At 46.4% G+C, this 20036-nt stretch overlaps 1 protein-coding gene across 3 annotated transcripts in view; it reads right to left on the bottom strand.

The window, feature by feature from the left end:
* Positions 1-20036, bottom strand: part of SENP6 (SUMO specific peptidase 6) — a 343996-nt gene that overhangs the window by 211947 nt on the left and 112013 nt on the right. For 2 of the 3 annotated variants that reach the window (XM_063916838.1, XM_063916835.1), the window contains exons 6-7: positions 1763-1780; positions 1465-1529 (exon numbers count right to left, since the gene is read on the bottom strand). In XM_063916838.1, coding sequence (XP_063772908.1) covers positions 1465-1529; positions 1763-1780 — 83 coding nt within the window. The remainder of the gene's footprint in view (positions 1-1464; positions 1530-1762; positions 1781-20036) is intronic. The other variant, XM_063916837.1, reaches the window with a different exon arrangement.

The raw sequence follows: 20036 nt of genomic DNA, 5'->3' as shown, positions 1-20036 counted from the left end.
AGCTACCCCCTACCCCCAATGCGCGTGCGTTCCTGCGAAAGTGGCTGTAGCCTCAAAAGTGGGTGTGGCCTCACAACTACAAGTAATGCCCCCCCCCCCCGCGTAGTGCCAGATACACAAATAATGCCCCTCAGCAGTGCCAGATACAATGCCCCCACCAGTGCCAGATACAATCCCACCCGCAGTGCCATTTAAAATGCCCCCCCCCACAGTGCCAGATAAAATGCTCCTCCCGCAGTGTCCAATACAGTGCCCCACAGAGTGCTAACCCTTGCAGGCTTCTTCTAGTGCCGCCGGTGCTGCTCCCCCTGTATGAGGGACGGAAGGGGAGGAGAGCGTAGCGCGCTTCTCTCCTGTGAAGTCCAGAGAGTGGCTGTGGTGAGGGTGACAGTCTCCGACGGCGGTGGGCATTTAAAATATGGTGCCGGTAAGTGAGTCAATCAAAACTCGCAGTTCAGCAGCCAATCAGGAGCCACCACTGCCGGTCCACGAGCTTTGATTGGCTGACAGCCGGCACCATATTAAAAATGAAGGGAGGAGGAGTGCCAGTGACTGGCCAAGCCCGTTAGCTACCAAAAATACTACGGCGAGCTACCGGTAGCTCGCGAGCTACGGGTTGGAGATCACTGGCTTAGACCATCTACTCTCCTGCGCCCAGGGCACTTCCCCTCTAACTGGGGAAAACCTTATAACCAGCCAATAGCACAGGCTGGCGGACGCATTCGCACTCCAGTATGGTAGCAGGAGACCAGGCAAGATGGCTAGCCATCCATCACCAGAGTAATGCCCCTGTACCTTCTAAAAGGGTGAGGGTGCCCCCAGTTCCTGGGTCCAGGCAGTCTCTATTAAGAGTGCACAGAAGGAAACAACGCGACTCTTCCAGCGTGGCTGTCTCACGAAAAGACCTCCCCCAGCTCCCTGCAGCTGTGGCACTTCACAGAACCTTACTGAGGGGCAGATGTATTAACCTGGAGAAGGCATAAGGAAGTGATAAACCAGTGATATGTGCAAGGTGATAAAGGCACCAGCCAGTCAGAGCCTAACTGTTAATTTACATCTTAGAGCTGATTGGCTGGTGCGTTTATCACCTTGCACATATCACTGGTTTATCACTTCCTTATGCCTTCTCCAGGTTAATACATCTGCAGCTGAAACCAAAGAAAATATTACACATAAAAACAAAGGCACTGGCTAAAACCTCTGCAAACATGCCAAACTCCAACAAGCACTAAACAGACATTGGGCCTTCTGTGGTTGCAGGGGGAGGAGCTAATTAAAGCTGTAGTAGTTTAGTGTCCTGCTCACCCAACGACGACCCATGGTCCAGTATCCCCCAGCAGAGACGAAAGAGAACTTACTTTTTCTGGCACAACATATCCAGCTTTCAATAACAGCCACTTTACAGCAAGAGCACCAACTTTAAGTACTGCAATACTTAAAAACAAAGGCTAAACATAAACTTACCCAGTCTTTGCGTTACTCTATTAGGGTCAGCATCTACTTTTGGAACATGAGGTGGATATTCTTTCCTTTGAAGCAAAAATAAAAAGAAGTACATTTAGGAAAAGAGCCAAATACATAAACTAGTTAAAACATAACAAAAAAAAATCCCAAAACACACAAACTTCAGCTTAAAAAAAAATAAAGGACTTTCACCTTTTGCAAATTGCAAACCATAAAATTATAAAACAAAGCTTGGTTCACTAACATTTACACAAGGCAATAATATATTTCATGCTTTGGTTTTAAAACCATAACTTACCTTTCCCTTTTTTCCAGACTGCGTATGTGGAAAAGAAAAACAGTGTAAGAAACATAGCTCTGTTTCAAACACATTGTTCTATGTTCTTTTAATGGAAATAAAGGTTTCTGCCAGAAAGTTGAATTTCACATAAAGAACACATTCTGGATAAAATATAGTCAAGACAATATTACAGTACTTAGCTTAGCGATAGTAAAAATGGACACCATTTAACCAAATTACTTAGGAATCTTTTTATAGAGATGGTGGAATGTCCAGTTGACAGAGGACTATGAGCTTTATGCAGTCATAAGCCTAACAATACTATCAGGCCTTCACGTGGAGTTTTCAGTGTGGTCCAAAACTAGACAGAAACAATCTTAAGGGGCTTACACACTGGGCGATATCTTGGAAGATATGAATGATATAGTTCCTAAATGAATGATAAATCGTTCATAGCTTTCAGTGTGGATGCATCAACGATAAATGATGTGCGGCATCGTTGAATGATCAACGTTGACATATGCCAGTCAATTTGGACGATATAGATGTATGTACTCTCATATCTTCCAAATTGACCATCGATATCATCCACTGTGTAGTCAAAATCGACCATCGATAAGATGTGTGTAGGCACCTTAAGTTATTTAAAAAACACCAAATCATATGGAACCCAGTAAGTCAGCCAATTATTTTTCCACTTATACCCTTTTAAGATAGAAAACCTGGCAATTACCAGGCACTTCAGTGCTGGGTTGTTTTGCCGGTCAGTGTCTGAACCCCCTTTCACACAAAGAAGCAAATTACAGAGTCAAGAATTTCGACCCGGTAATTTGCGGATAAAACCGGGTATTTTGTCTGTGTGAAAGGGTCAACACGGGTCGAAATTCCTGGGTTTCCAACCCTGGTAAATTCCTGGGTCGAAGTCCCGGGAATTTCAATCCGGATTGACCCTTTCACACAGGAAAAGTACCTTTGCTTTTTATGAAATTACCGGGTAGAACCGATTCACCCGGTAATTTCATTTTCTCTGTCTGAAAAGGGTATAAGAAAAATGCAACTGTATTTTATGTAAGTCTACAAATGTAACAATTACAGTATAGATAGCATGCTAATAGGCAGCTAGACAGAAAAAGGATAAAGGAACATATCTAGTAGATTCTACCCACTTCCTTTCTTTGTAACCAAAAAAATATTTCATGAACCAATCACTCCTATATTAGTCTTGTTTTATCTTTAATGATACCAAGTGGATTACAAGTTTAGTATAAAAAAACCACAGCCAAACAAAAATATGTAGTCAATTTAAATTTTTCTTTAACATCTTCTTGGCTCTGTAACTTTCAACATCAGTGTAGTATGTTTCAGTAAATGCTGTACATATGTTAACCAAATAAATTGTAAAATGTTTTTGTATAGCATAAACAAAAGAATAAGGACTCCAACCACAGATCATTACATTAAAACGTGCGATATTCATATAGCCCAAAAAGAACCAAAAATATATATGATCCATACTGTTGTATTTTAAAATGATAGTCTTTATAACAAATATTTTATATCACAACAGCAGCATAATTCACTATAAGCATCATACAGTAAACGACAGGTCTTGGTCAAAGTTCACTACTATTCACAGGTACAACAGTTACACACTACTCATACAGGTTAAGTGATATTTTGACATAATATCTATTTATATGTAGAATATAAAATACATATAAATACAGTAATACATCAGAATCAGAAATTCATATTCTTCCCTTGTAGGGTCTATTATATTCCAAAAGAACTTGAAAGTAAGAATGTGATATAGAGGCTAGAGGAAAGAGATTGATTATATATGAAGACAGTGGTTCAGAAACTGGGTGCCACAGCATACTGTATTTGCAAGGGTGCCGTGTGAGGGTGGCCCAGTCCAAATCAGATGATCTGGGCCTGCATATTTGTAAGTTGGGCTGTGGGATGCCTGTTGCCTTGAAAAAGCAGCGTTGCTATTTAAACAGGTTAAAATGCTTAAGGTTAAATTTACTAAGGTGGGAGGTTTTTTTTTTAGAACTGGTGATGTTGCCCATAGCAACCAGATTCTATTATCTTCAAGAAGCAGCTAGATAAATGTTAAGTAGAATCTGATGGGCAACATCACCAGTTCTAAAAAAAACTACCACAATAGTAAATGAATGCAAGTGTGCATCTGTGCATCCCCGTCTGCACTCTACTTCTAGTCTCATCCTCAGCATGTCTTCCTAGAGAGTCCCTGCTGATCCCAATGTAAGTAGGGTCCCCCCCCCGCCCTTCTCCGAGTTCCCAAATCTATTCTTCTCTACCAAACTTTATCTCACAGCAATGAGAATAAGGTGTATATTCTGCATAAAAAAAAAAAAAAGGCGCCTGACGCTAACGGAGTTGCACGGGACCTGTGAGCTCACAAACACCAGGCATCTCCTGCTGCATGGTGTATTGAGGCAAGCTGTATGAGGACACATCTGTGGTGGATACAAGCTAACGCCACATACAAAGACTCTTTAGTTGCTATATGGAGCACGCTGTACAAACACGCTGCAATCAATACACATATAAAAGAGGATTTTGGTACTTACCGATAAATCCATTTCTCTGAATCCTCTGGGGGACACTGGAGCTTCCTTAGACATTAGGGGTGTGAAGCTTGCAACCGGAGGTGTGGCACAATCTAAAATCAGTATTGTCTGCACAGCCGGCTCCTCCTCCTTCACATCCCTTCTCCCTCAGTTTTGAAAATTGGACTGAGAGAATAGGACATGATACTATAGCACCTGGCGAGGAACCGAACTGTACAACAAATCAATCAGCATCCAAGAAACTTCTTTAACCAAAAAACAACAACACTGTTTGAACGAAGTGTTTGAACAAAACCATAAACTCCGCAGGCCGACAGCACCGAGGCGGGCGTCCAGTGTCCCCTAGAGGATTCAGAGAAATGGATTTATTGGTAAGTACCAAAATCCTCTTTTCTCTTTCATCCACTAGGGGACACTGGAGCTTCCTTAGACATTAGGGGACGTCCCAAAGTTATCCCCCAGGGAGGGAGTGCTGTCAGTAACCTGCAAAACCAAACGTCCGAACTGGGAATCATCGGACGCAAAGGTATCAAACTTGTAAAATCTCGTGGACTTGTGGGCTGAGGACCACGTCGCCGCTCTGCAAAGTTGAGGAGTGGAAACACCCTTCGGCCGCTGCCCAGGAGGCACCCACTGATTGGGTGGTATGAGCACCCGTCCGAACCGGAACCTGTTTGCCACAGGAATTAAAAGCTAGCCGAATGGCAAGTCGAATCCAACTGGACAAAGACTGTTTAGATGTCGGCCAAACCTTCTTAGGCCCATCATATGGAAAAAACAAATGATCCGAAGTTCTGAAGGACGACGTAACTTGTACGTATACTCGTAAAGCTCGGACAACATCCAAGGACACGTCCCCATCTGCAAGACCCTGGAAAGATGGAACCACAAATGGCTGGATTACGTGAAACCCCGAAACAACTGTAGGCAGGAAATCCGCTCTTGTACGGAGTTCAGCCCTATCCTCATGAAAAGTTAAAAAGGGGCTCATACACGATAAGGTTCCCAACTCAGAAACCCGCCTGGCCAAAACCAAGGCAAGCAATAACGTGACCTTCCAAGAGAGATATCACAGGTCTGTTCTTGCTAACGGCTCAAAAGTAGGTGATTGCAAAAATTCCAACACCAAATATAAGTCCCATGGTGCAATAGGAGGATGAAAAGGGGGCAGCATTCCCAGAACCCCCTGTAAAAAGGTTTGAACCTCTCGCAAGGACGCTTACCGCTGTTGAAATAGGATAGAGAGAGCCAAAATTTGAACCTTCAGAGAGCCCAGCCTCAGTTCTAAAACTAGAACGGCCTGCAGGAAGAGTAGAAGTCTGGATAAATGGAAGTTTGCCGAATTCCACCCACGTTCTTGACACCAGTCCATGTACCTCTTCCAAATTCTGTAGTAGTGCATGGCTGTGACCGGCTTCCTAGCGGCAATCATCGTAGGAATGGCCGTTCGTGATATCCCTCTGTTCCTTAAGATCCGGGTTTCAATAGCCACGCCGTTAAACGCAGCCTGATCAGGTCTGGGTGGTGGAACAGTCCATGAGACAGCAGGTCCTCTCTCTGCGATAACCGCCAAGTATCTTCCGCGAATAATCTTCGCAGGTCTGAATTCCAACTCCGGCGGGGCCAATCTGGTGCGATTAGAATCGGCCACATTCGCTCTTGTTTCAACCTTATCAGAACCCTGGGTATGAGGGGGAAGGGTGGAAAAATGTAAACTCTCCTGTAACACCAAGGAAGTGTTAATGTGTCCACTCCGTCTGCTGCTGGATCTCTTGTCCTGGACACATATCTGGGCAGCTGATGGTTTTGCCGAGACGCCATGAGGTCCACCTGAGGTAGGCCCCATCTCCTCATTACCATGTGGAAAATCTGTGGATGTAGGCACCACTCTCCCAGATGCCTGTCCTGGCGACTGTGATAATCCGCTTCCCAGTTCTCCACACCTGGAATGAACACAGCCGAGAGGATGACGTTTCACCTTTCTGCCCACAACAAGATTTTGTGGCTTCCTTTAACGCCATCCTGCTCCTTGGTCCTCCCTGATGGTTTATGTAAGCCGCCGTCGTGACATTGTCCGTCTGTATCTCTAAGTATTGACCCCTGACTAGGTCTTTGGCTAAGAGAAGCGCATTGTCTAGAATGCTTATGGGCAGTCTGCTCTCCCGTACCGTCCATCTACCTGAAACTTGGCGTTCCTCTAGGACGGCCACCCAACCTCTGAGACTGGCGTCCGTTGTCAGGATCCTCCAATCCCCCAATCCCGAATCTCCTCTCTGCTGCGAGATTCTTGTGTAACGAACACCATATCAAGGAGACTCGTACGTTCGGATACTCTGATGAAGAAGCCAGTGCGAACCTGCTCTTTGAGCAATGAGGCTTTTCTGTATTGGTCGGGCGTGAAGTCTGCCATACTGGAGAGCTTCGAACAACGCCACCATCTTTCCGAGAAGGTGTACTCAGAAGTGCCGAGAAACCATCGGTGTCCTTAGTACCTGAGCCACCTTAGGTAAGCTTGGTGGGGAAACCCAAAAAGGGACATGCAGGTATGCATACAATGACCGACTGGATTGATTCACTCTTGAATTCGTAACCCTTAGAAACTGGTTTAAAAGTTTTAAAATTGAGTCTCGGCCTGACCGTCCTGTCCGGTTTTGGCACGACCAAAAGACTGGAGTACAACCCCCTCCTCTCTTGGAGGCGGGAACTGAAAGAATGACCTCTAACCGTAGCAATGTCTGAATTGCCGACAGTAGTGCTTCTGCCGTCTGAGGGCACCGAAGCAAACCCGTTGTAAAACTCCTCCAACGTTCCTGGTGTTGGCTTCCAGACATGCGTCCCCAGGGGGGACACCAAGTGAGCTGGGAGATCTCATGCCACGGTCTCGTCAGCCGGCTTCTCCTGCTTTCCGGGTGTTGCCTGTGAGCGGCCTCACTCTGCCCCCACATGCCGGTGTACCGAACCCTCGTCATCGGCCTCGAAAGGCCTGAGATCTGAACGAAATAACCTTTGGACCCGAATAACCTCTTTTAACCTTGTGAAGTGGTTCTCGTACAAGGAGTAGGTAGTAATGTGGACTTCCTTGCCGTAGCCCGTGTAATCCGTTTGTTCAACTCTGGCTCGAAAAGTATTTCACCCCCAAGGGGGATGGATTCCACCGCCTTCTTAGTGTCAAAGCCTCCTTGTCATTTTCTGAGCCATAAAAACCGTCTAGCAGATATGGCCGATGCGGAGATGCGCGATACAATCCTGCTAGCATCCCTTGTATGAAGCAGATTCTTGGAAGTATTCCGCCAGCTGGGTAAAGATTTCCCAGCTATATTCCTCATCAATAATCTGTACAATACGGCTCGCCCATGCTCCCATGGCCTTGGTAACCCAAACACAGATGAGCGTAGGACTCTGTTCCGCGCCAGCTGTTACAAAAAAAATTGACTTTAAAGCTGTGTCAACTTTTCGGTGTGAAGCCTCCTCTAAAGTCGTTACATTAGGTATCGGTAAGATTATCTTCTTGTTGACAACCGTCCTAGTGAGGCATCTACCACCGGCGGAGTCTCCCATCAAGCCATTACCCCTATAGGTAAATGGTAAGTTACTTGAGACCATCTTGGAAATTGAAAACATTTGTCAGGTTGTGTCCAAGCCTCCTCCATTTGAGATTGGAAGGATCTAGGAAAGGGAAACACTGTTGAACTCGGTTGTTCTTGGGATTCAAACAATTCGAATTCTTCAACTAAAGACTCAAGACCTAAGATTGCCGTGTCCTTTCCTGGAAAATCGGCATCTAGGGTAGAGTCAATTAACTCACTTTCCGGTATAATAAGAAAAGTTATTTTAACTGCCGTGCGCACATCTGTTTCTGCATGTACAGGCGGTGTTACTTAATGAGAAATTTCCTCGTCTTAAAGAATCCAGCAGCCCATTCTGATTGCGGCTTGCGTGATTCTATTTAGGCATGTTGTTTAAATCCCCTACCAGGGTATTATGCAGCGCTTTCACCCTTTAATTAGGAAGAGAAAGGCTGTGAGAGATGGCGGAAGCGAAGGTATCTGAACCGGCTGGAATTACTGTTCCCTCTCTTACATAGACAAAAGGAACAGGATATACTTGAGAAACAATGAAAAAAAATGTAAAATATATATATATATATATATATATATATATATATATATATATATATATATATATATATATATATATATATATATATATATATATATATACACATACATACATACACACACACACACACACACACACACATCAGCCGACATGCAACCCTCACACTTCAACTGTAACACAGCTGCGAAGGTAGAGTTGGCCTCACTTGCTTCCTTGTATTTTCAGTAGGATCTGTGTATCAGAAGTCCATTGAAAATAAAACAGTCACATTATAGCACAGGAGATCCTCATAGTCTATGTAGTTTTATAGAAAGAAAGATATAACCTTTCACCTGGAGAGTGTGCTGTTAGCACACGTAGGGTCTACTTGTGTATTGATAGGGGGAGGCTCCAATGTGCCTTGGCGCCTTTGCTGAATTTTAAGATGTCCGCCACTGTAAAATTCTGAACACCTCATAGAGGAGAGGGATTTCCATTCGGTGAGCCCCACTGCCCCCCCTATTCTTATGTGTAAATGTTTAGCCTACATGAGGACACCCTTTGCACCTATCTGGGCTTGCAATGCCTGGCAACAGTAGTGCAAATCTTTTAATCTAGTGTCACTCCCCCACTCCTTGCCTCCGGCGGCTGAGGGTATTTGCTCAGCCGCGTGGCATAGTGACTCCGCTGGCCGGCGCGCGCTGGGGCCGCTCTCAGCAGGTCCCGTAACGGCGCCCCTCTCAAATATTGACAGGGAAAATCTGGAAAAGCAGCTGAAAGGACTGCCGCGCCCCAGAGAGCAGCAGTAGTGATATCTACAGGGGGCCACTCAGCACCCCTAAAACATCAATACACACAAAAAAAAAAGAGAGAGATCACGTCTGCGCTCATCTAAGGTAGAATACTTAAGGATAATATATTTTCAAAGTTGACTGAGGTAACACGTAAAGTCAATAAACCGTTGTGGAACCTGTCCTTGTTTCTCCTTAGTTCTCCAAGCTTGAATATGTCTATTCACTCGACCGTGCTTCGGACTATGATGTATTTTCTCCTTAGCGATGTCTCTAGAATTGGTTCTCGGAATTTTCTCCTGTGTTTCCTTCCAAAATATTGGGGTAGTTCTTATCCTCAATGGTGGGAGACAGAAAGACAAAGAGATAGCCGCTGATAGTGTAGTAGGTGTATTATAAGTCGTGGGAGGATATTATTGAAGAAATCCTAAAAAAGATAGTGGCTGCTGATTGCGTACCAGTACTCACGTGAAAGACGTGATGTACCCCATGCATAAAGGTATCTTTGGTGTTCTTATAATTTCTCCTTTTCGTGTAGACCGAATCTTTTTGTAATTCTTATCCTCGGGAGTGAAAGAAGAAATGGAGCAGATGATAGTGTAGTAGGTTATGTGAATAAAATGAGACGTATTTTACCCTTCTAAATTTATGGTCTATGATAGGGGGGTGCGTACCGTACTCGCATCCACAAGGGAGGGTGAAAAACACATAAAGGTATCTTTTAGGTTGAAGTGCTGTCGTACACGGTCACACTCATGCAGATAAACCAAATAACGGGAAGAATGGGCGTACCCAACTCACACTGTGCATTGAGGAAACTTGTGTATAAGGGTATCTTTATGGAGCTCCTGCTGATTCCGGGTACTCCTTATTCCAAAATCCGTCCCTCTCGTTTTATGCATAAAGAGAGACGAAGCATAGTGTCATAGAGTGACACACAAGAATTTTATTTTCTAAAATAATATTAAAAACTGCCAAAGTACTCCAGGTAAGAGCGGGAGGTATACACAGGTGAAAAAGATGTTAATGTCCGGATTGTTCTCACCTTAGTGGGTACCGTCCCAATCAGTCCCTGGTAGTCCTGGTCCTCACACCGACGCGTTTCGACTAAAGAAGTCTTTTTCAAGGTGTGTTATGAGGGTACTGGTACCACTATTTATGTCCCCTAACAGGAAGTCATGTGATGGGGGTGTGGTTACAAAATATCAATTATAACAACAAATATAGGTACATATTAATACACTAAGATGCTGAGGAGACAATTAAGATAATAAAAATAAGAATTTACTTACCGATAATTCTATTTCTCGGAGTCCGTAGTGGATGCTGGGGTTCCTGAAAGGACCATGGGGAATAGCGGCTCCGCAGGAGACAGGGCACAAAAAGTAAAGCTTTAGGATCAGGTGGTGTGCACTGGCTCCTCCCCCCATGACCCTCCTCCAAGCCTCAGTTAGGATACTGTGCCCGGACGAGCGTACACAATAAGGAAGGATTTTGAATCCCGGGTAAGACTCATACCAGCCACACCAATCACACTGTACAACCTGTGATCTGAACCCAGTTAACAGTATGATAACAGCGGAGCCTCTGAAAAGATGGCTCACAACAATAATAACCCGATTTTTGTAACTATGTACAAGTATTGCAGATAATCCGCACTTGGGATGGGCGCCCAGCATCCACTACGGACTCCGAGAAATAGAATTATCGGTAAGTAAATTCTTATTTTCTCTATCGTCCTAGTGGATGCTGGGGTTCCTGAAAGGACCATGGGGATTATACCAAAGCTCCCAAACGGGCGGGAGAGTGCGGATGACTCTGCAGCACCGAATGAGAGAACTCCAGGTCCTCCTTAGCCAGGGTATCAAATTTGTAGGATTTTACAAACGTGTTTGCCCCTGACTAAATAGCCGCTCGGCAAAGTTGTAAAGCCGAGATCCCTCGGGCAGCCGCCCAAGATGAGCCCACCTTCCTTGTGGAATGGGCATTTACATATTTTGGCTGTGGCAGGCCTGCCACAGAATGTGCAAGCTGAATTGTATTACACATCCAACTAGCAATAGTCTGCTTAGAAGCAAGAGCACCCAGTTTGTTGGGTGCATACAGGATAACAGCAAGTCAGTTTTCCTGACTCCAGCCGTCCTGGAACCTATACTTTCAGGGCCCTGACAACATCCAGCAACCTGGAGTCCTCCAAGTCCCTAGTAGGCGCAAGGCACCACAATAAGCTGGTTCAGGTGAAACACTGACACCACCTTAGGGAGAGAACTGGGGACGAGTCCGCAGCTCTGCCCTGTCCGAATGGACAAACAGATATGGGCTTTTTTGAGAAAAAACCCACCAATTTGACACTCGCCTGGCCCAGGCCAGGGCCAAGAGCATGGTCACTTTTCATGTGAGATGCTTCAAATCCACAGATTTGACTGGTTTTAAACCAATGTGATTTGAGGAATCCCAGAACTACGTTAAGATCCCACAGTGCCACTGGAGGCACAAAAGGGGGTTGTATATGCAATACTCCCTTGACAAACTTCTGGACTTCAGGAACTGAAGCCAATTCTTTCTGGAAGAAAATCGACAGGGCCAAAATTTGAACCTTAATGGGCCCCAATTTGAGGCCCATAGACACTCCTGTTTGCAGGAAATGCAGGAATCGACCGAGTTGAAATTTCTTCGTGGGGCCTTCCTGGCCTCACACCACGCAACATATTTTCGCCACATGTGGTGATAATGTTGTGGGGTCACCTCCTTCCTGGCTTTGACCAGGGTAGGAATGACCTCTTCCGGAATGCCTTTTTCCCTTAGGATCCGGCGTTCCACCGACATGCCGTCAAACGCAGCTGCGGTAAGTCTTGGAACAGACATGGTACTTGCTGAAGCAAGTCCCTTCTTAGCGGCAGAGGCCATAAGTCCTCTGTGAGCATCTCTTGAAGTTCCGGGTACCAAGTCCTTCTTGGCCAATCCGGAGCCATGAGTATAGTTCTTACTCCTCTACGTCTTATAATTCTCAGTACCTTAGGTATGAGAAGCAGAGGAGGGAACACATACACCGACTGGTACACCCACGGTGTTACCAGAACGTCCACAGCTATTGCCTGAGTGTCTCTTAATCCTGGCGCAATACCTGTCCCGTTTTTTGTTCAGACGGGACGCCATCATGTCCACCTTTGGTATTTCCCAACGGTTCACAATCATGTGGAAAAACTTCCCGATGAAGTTTCCACTCTCCCGGGTGGAGGTCGTGCCTGCTGAGGAAGTCTGCTTCCCAGTTTCCACTCCCGGAATGAAACACTGCTGACAGTGCTATCACATGATTTTCCGCCCAGCGAAAAGTCCATTGCCCTCCTGCTTCTTGTGCCGCCCTGTCTGTTTACGTGGGCGACTGCCGTGATGTTTTTCCCACTGGATCAATACCGGCTGACCTTGAAGCAGAGGTCTTGCTAAGCTTAGAGCATTATAAATTTACCCTTAGCTCCAGTATATTTATGTGGAGAAAAGTCTCCAGACTTGATCACACTCCCTGGAAATTTTTTCCTTGTGTGACTGCTCCCCAGCCTCTCGGGCTGGCCTCCGTGGTCACCAGCATCCAATCCTGAATGCCGAATCTGCGGCCCTCTAGAAGATGAGCACTCTGTAACCACCACAGGAGAGACACCCTTGTCCTTGGATATAGGGTTATCCGCTGATGCATCTGAAGATGCGATCCGGACCATTTGTCCAGCAGATCCCACTGAAAAGTTCTTGCGTGAAATCTGCCGAATGGAATTGCTTCGTAGGAAGCCACCATTTTTACCAGGACCCTTGTGCAATGATGCACTGACACTTTTCCTGGTTTTAGGAGGTTCTTGACTAGCTCGGATAACTCCCTGGCTTTCTCTTCCGGGAGAAACACCTTTTTCTGGACTGTGTCCAGAATCATCCCTAGGCACAGCAGACGTGTCGTCAGGATCAGCTGCGATTTTGGAATATTTAGAATCCATCCGTGCTGTTGTAGCAGTATCCGAGATAGTGCTACTCCGACCTCCAACTGTTCCCTGGACTTTGTCCTTATCAGGAGATCGTCCAAGTAAGGGGTAATTAAGACGCCTTTTCTTCGAAGAAGAATCATCATTTCGGCCATTACCTTGGTAAAGACCCGGGGTGCCGTGGACAATCCAAACGGCAGCGTCTGAAACGTACAGTGACAGTTCTATACCACGAACCTGAGGTACCCTTAGTGAGAAGGGCAAATTTGGGACATGGAGGTAAGCATCCCTGATGTCCCGGGACACTATATAGTCCCCTTCTTCCTGGTTCGTTATCACTGCTCTGAGTGACTCCATCTTGATTTGAACCTTTGTAAGTGTTCAAATTTTTTTAGATTTAGAATAGGTCTCACCTAGCCTTCTGGCTTCAGTACCACAATATAGTGTGGAATAATACCCCTTTCCTTGTTGTAGGAGGGGTAATTTGATTATCACCTGCTGGGAATACAGCTTGTGAATTTTTTCCCATACTGCCTCCTTGTCGGAGGGATACCTTGGTAAAGCAGACTTCAGGAGCCTGCGAGGGGGAAACGTTTCGACATTCCAATCTGTACCCCTGGGATACTACTTGTAGGATCCAGGGGTCCTGTACGGTCCCAGCGTCATGCTGAGAACTTGGCAGAAGCGGTGGAAGGCTTCTGTTCCTGGGAATGGGCTGCCTGCTGCAGTCTTCTTCCCTTTCCTCTATCCCTGGGCAAATATGACTCTTATAGGGACGAAAGGACTGAGGCTGAAAAGACGGTGTCTTTTTCTGCAGAGATGTGACTTAGGGTAAAAACGGTGGATTTTCCAGCAGTTGCCGTGGCCACCAGGTCCGATGGACCGACCCCAAATAACTCCTCTTCCTTTATACGGCAATACACCTTTGTGCCGTTTGGAATCTGCATCACCTGACCACTGTCGTGTCCATAAACATCTTCTGGCAGATATGGACATCGCACTTACTCTTGATGCCAGAGTGCAAATATCCCTCTGTGCATCTCGCATATATAGAAATGCATCCTTTAAATGCTCTATAGTCAATAAAATACTGTCCCTGTCAAGGGTATCAATATTTTTAGTCAGGGAATCCGACCAAGCCACCCCAGCTCTGCACATCCAGGCTGAGGCGATCGCTGGTCGCAGTATAACACCAGTATGTGTGTATATACTTTTATATGATATTTTTCAGCCTCCTGTCAGCTGGCTCCTTGAGGACGGCCCTATCTATAGACGGTACCGCCACTTGTTTTGATAAGCGTGTGAGCGCCTTATCCACCCTAAGGGGTGTTTCCCAACGCGCCCTAACTTCTGGCGGGAAAGGGTATACCGCCAATAATTTTCTATCGGGGGGAACCCACGCATCATCACACACTTCATTTAATTTATCTGATTCAGGAAAAACTACAGGTAGTTTTTTCACATCCCACATAATACCCTCTTTTGTGGTACTTGTAGTATCAGAAATATGTAACACCTCCTTCATTGCCCTTAACGTGTGGCCCTAATAAGGAATACGTTTGTTTATTCACCGTCGACACTGGATTCAGTGTCCGTGTCTGTGTCTGTGTCGACCGACTAAGGTAAACGGGCGTTTTAAAACCCCTGACGGTGTTTTTGAGACGTCTGGACCGGTACTAATTGTTTGTCGGCCGTCTCATGTCGTCAACCGACCTTGCAGCGTGTTGACATTATCACGTAATTCCCTAAATAAGCCATCCATTCCGGTGTCGACTCCCTAGAGAGTGACATCACCATTACAGGCAATTGCTCCGCCTCCTCACCAACATCGTCCTCATACATGACGACACACACGTACCGACACACAGCACACACACAGGGAATGCTCTGATAGAGGACAGGACCCACTAGCCCTTTGGAGAGACAGAGGGAGAGTTTGCCAGCACACACCAAAAAACGCTATAATTATATAGGGACAACCTTATATAAGTGTTTTCCCTTATAGCATCTTTTATATATTTCTAACGCCAAATTAGTGCCCCCCCTCTCTGTTTTAACCCTGTTTCTGTAGTGCAGTGCAGGGGAGAGCCTGGGAGCCTTCCCTCCAGCCTTTCTGTGAGGGAAAATGGCGCTGTGTGCTGAGGAGATAGGCCCCGCCCCTTTTTCGGCGGGCTCGTCTCCCGCTCTTCAACGGATTCTGGCAGGGGTTAAATATCTCCATATAGCCCCCGGAGGCTATATGTGAGGTATTTTTTGCCAAAAAATAGGTTTACATTGCCTCCCAGGGCGCCCCCCTCCCAGCGCCCTGCACCCTCAGTGACTGCCGTGTGAAGTGTGCTGAGAGCAATGGCGCACAGCTGCAGTGCTGTGCGCTACCTTAAGAAGACTGAGGAGTCTTCTGCCGCCGATTCTGGACCTTCTTCTCTTTTCAGCATCTGCAAGGGGGCCGGCGGCGAGGCTCCAGTGACCATCCAGGCTGTACCTGTGATCGTCCCTCTGGAGCTAATGTCCAGTAGCCAAAGAAGCCAATCCATCCTGCACGCAGGTGAGTTCACTTCTTCTCCCCTAAGTCCCTCGTTGCAGTGATCCTGTTGCCAGCAGGACTCACTGTAAAATAAAAAACCTAAGCTAAACTTTTCTAAGCAGCTCTTTAGGAGAGCCACCTAGATTGCACCCTTCTCGGCCGGGCACAAAAATCTAACTGAGGCTTGGAGGAGGGTCATGGGGGGAGGAGCCAGTGCACACCACCTGATCCTAAAGCTTTACTTTTTGTGCCCTGTCTCCTGCGGAGCCGCTATTCCCCATGGTCCTTTCAGGAACCCCAGCATCCACTAGGACGATAGAGAAAATACATAAAATATGGCTAACACAGTGAAAATGCCTTTTATGTAGGTGAAGTATGTTTGCAAGGTACCCGTTACGTCACTTCCGGTATTTGGAACACATTGTACTTCCGGAAGTGGCGCAGGTAAACGGGACCCATTACTGATAACTTTATAAAAAGAAGTGGAGGGAGGCGGCGGTGACCATAAGCAACTTAATGTTGCTAACATGTTGTAGGGATATTGAGATGTGCTGCGCCGCTGGGTCGGGCGGTGGAACGCATGTACCGGAAGTGACGGTCATGCGTTCCACCTATTAGGGGAAAGTGCACTTCCGGCAAACGGAGTGCTAAGGATATCGAGTATATCTATACTGTGTACAGTGGAACGCACGCGTTCCCGGAAGTGACGGGAAGGTGCGTTCCACCTGAGGGGAAACAGCACGTGATCCCGGAAGTGACGGGAGGGTGCGTTCCACAAGGAAAAGAAAAAGTGTCATAGCACATAATCTAGTTATTAGATCATACAGAAAATTTATGGAAAGTGCACAGTATAAGACTCTAATAAAAGTTATTTACAGTAATCAGCATTTGGAAAAATATAAATATATTTAAAAAATATATAAAAATATATAAAAAAATATATATATATAAAAAAAAATAAGAATATACTTACCGATAATTCTATTTCTCGGAGTCCGTAGTGGATGCTGGGGTTCCTGAAAGGACCATGGGGAATAGCGGCTCCGCAGGAGACAGGGCACAAAAAGTAAAGCTTTACGATCAGGTGGTGTGTACTGGCTCCTCCCCCTATGACCCTCCTCCAAGCCTCAGTTAGGTACTGTGCCCGGACGAGCGTACACAATAAGGAAGGATTTATGAATCCCGGGTAAGACTCATACCAGCCACACCAATCACACCGTACAACCTGTGATCTAAACCCAGTTAACAGTATGATAACAGCGGAGCCTCTGAAAAGATGGCTCACAACAATAATAACCCGATTTTTGTAACTATGTACAAGTAATGCAGATAATCCGCACTTGGGACTCCGAGAAATAGAATTATCGGTAAGTAAATTCTTATTTTCTCTATCGTCCTAGTGGATGCTGGGGTTCCTGAAAGGACCATGGGGATTATACCAAAGCTCCCAAACGGGCGGGAGAGTGCGGATGACTCTGCAGCACCGAATGAGAGAACTCCAGGTCCTCCTTAGCCAGGGTATCAAATTTGTAGAATTTTACAAACGTGTTCTCCCCCGACCACGTAGCCGCTCGGCAGAGTTGTAATGCCGAGACCCCTCGGGCAGCCGCCCAAGAAGAACCCACCTTCCTTGTGGAGTGGGCTTTTACCGATTTTGGCTGTGGCAGGCCTGCCACAGAATGTGCAAGCTGAATCGTACTACAAATCCAGCGAGCAATAGTCTGCTTAGACGCAGGAGCGCCCAACTTGTTGGGAGCATATAGTATAAACAGCGAGTCAGATTTCCTGACTCCAGCTGTCCTTGAAATGTATATTTTTAAAGCTCTGACAACGTCCAACAACTTGGAGTCCTCCAAGTCGCTTGTAGCCGCAGGCACTACAATAGGTTGGTTCAGATGAAATGCTGACACCACCTTAGGGAGAAAATGCGGACGAGTCCGCAGTTCTGCCCTGTCCGAATGGAAAATCAGATATGGGCTTTTGTAAGATAAAGCTGCCAGTTCTGACACTCTCCTGGCCGAAGCCAGGGCTAGTAGCATGGTCACTTTCCATGTGAGATATTTCAAATCCACAGTTTTTAGTGGTTCAAACCAATGAGATTTGAGAAAGTCCAAAACAACATTGAGATCCCACGGTGCCACTGGAGGCACCACAGGGGGCTGTATATGCAGCACTCCCTTAACAAAAGTCTGGACTTCAGGAACTGAAGCCAATTCTTTTTGGAAGAAAATCGACAGGGCCGAAATTTGAACCTTAATAGATCCCAATTTGAGACCTATAGACAATCCTGATTGCAGGAAATGTAGGAATCGACCCAGTTGAAATTCCTCCGTCGGAGCACTCTGATCCTCGCACCACGCAACATATTTTCGCCAAATGCGGTGATAATGTTGCGCGGTTACTTCCTTCCTTGCTTTAATCAAAGTAGGAATGACTTCTTCCGGCATGCCTTTTTCCTTTAGGATCCGGCGTTCAACCGCCATGCCGTCAAACGCAGCCGCGGTAAGTCTTGAAACAGACAGGGACCCTGCTGAAGCAAGTCCCTTCTCAGAGGTAGAGGCCACGGATCTTCCGTGATCATCTCTTGAAGTTCCGGGTACCAAGTTCTTCTTGGCCAATCCGGAACCACTAGTATCGTTCTTACGCCTCTTTGCCGTATAATTCTCAATACTTTTGGTATGAGAGGCAGAGGAGGAAACACATACACCGACTGGTACACCCAAGGCGTTACCAGCGCGTCCACAGCTATTGCCTGCGGATCTCTTGACCTGGCGCAATACCTGTCTAGTTTTTTGTTGAGGCGAGACGCCATCATGTCCACCATTGGTCTTTCCCAACGGGTTACCAGCATGTGGAAAACTTCTGGATGAAGTCCCCACTCTCCCGGGTGAAGGTCGTGTCTGCTGAGGAAGTCTGCTTCCCAGTTGTCCACTCCCGGGATGAACACTGCTGACAGTGCTATCACATGATTCTCTGTCCAGCGAAGAATCCTTGCAGCTTCTGCCATTGCACTCCTGCTTCTTGTGCCGCCCTGTCTGTTCACATGGGCGACTGCCGTGATGTTGTCCGACTGCATCAACACCGGTTTTCCTTGAAGCAGAGGTTCTGCCTGGCTTAGAGCATTGTAGATTGCTCTTAGTTCCAGAATGTTTATGTGAAGAGACGTTTCCAGGCTCGACCACACGCCCTGGAAGTTTCTTCCTTGTGTGACTGCTCCCCAGCCCCTCAGGCTGGCGTCCGTGGTCACCAGGATCCAATCCTGTATGCCGAATCTGCGGCCCTCCAATAGATGAGCACTCTGCAACCACCACAGAAGAGATACCCTTGTCCTTGGAGACAGGGTTATCCGCTGGTGCATCTGAAGATGCGACCCTGACCATTTGTCCAACAGATCCCTCTGGAAAATTCTTGCGTGGAATCTGCCGAATGGAATTGCTTCGTAAGAAGCCACCATTTTTCCCAGGACTCTTGTGCATTGATGTACAGACACCTTTCCTGGTTTTAGGAGGTTCCTGACAAGCTCGGATAACTCCTTGGCTTTTTCCTCCGGGAGAAAAACCTTTTTCTGAACCGTGTCCAGAATCATCCCTAGGAACAGCAGACGTGTTGTCGGAATTAACTGGGATTTTGGAATATTCAGAATCCACCCGTGCTGTTTTAGCACTTCTTGAGACAGTGCTAATCCTATCTCTAGCTGTTCTCTGGACCTTGCCCTTATTAGGAGATCGTCCAAGTATGGGATAATTAATACGCCTTTTCTTCGAAGAAGAATCATCATCTCGGCCATTACCTTGGTAAAGACCCGAGGTGCCGTGGACAATCCGAACGGCAGCGTCTGAAACTGATAGTGACAGTTCTGTACGACGAACCTGAGGTACCCCTGGTGTGAGGGGTAAATTGGAACGTGGAGATACGCATCCTTGATGTCCAAGGATACCATAAAGTCCCCTTCTTCCAGGTTCGCTATCACTGCTCTGAGTGACTCCATCTTGAACTTGAACTTCTTTATGTACAGGTTCAAGGATTTCAGATTTAGAATAGGTCTTACCGAGCCATCCGGCTTCGGTACCACAAATAGAGTGGAATAATACCCCTTTCCTTGTTGTAAAAGGGGTACCTTGACTATCACCTGCTGAGAGTACAGCTTGTGAATGGCTTCCAAGACCGTCACCCTGTCGGAGGGGGACGTTGGTAAAGCAGACTTCAGGAAACGGCGAGGTGGATCCGTCTCTAGTTCCAACCTGTACCCCTGAGATATTATCTGCAGGATCCAGGGATCTACCTGCGAGTGAGCCCACTGCGCGCTGAAATTCTTGA

This window comes from Pseudophryne corroboree, chromosome 4, assembly GCF_028390025.1.
Source record: "Pseudophryne corroboree isolate aPseCor3 chromosome 4, aPseCor3.hap2, whole genome shotgun sequence".
NCBI lineage: Eukaryota > Metazoa > Chordata > Amphibia > Anura > Myobatrachidae > Pseudophryne > Pseudophryne corroboree.
Note: the sequence above shows the minus strand (reverse complement) of the source record. Positions and strands in the feature narration are given on the sequence as shown.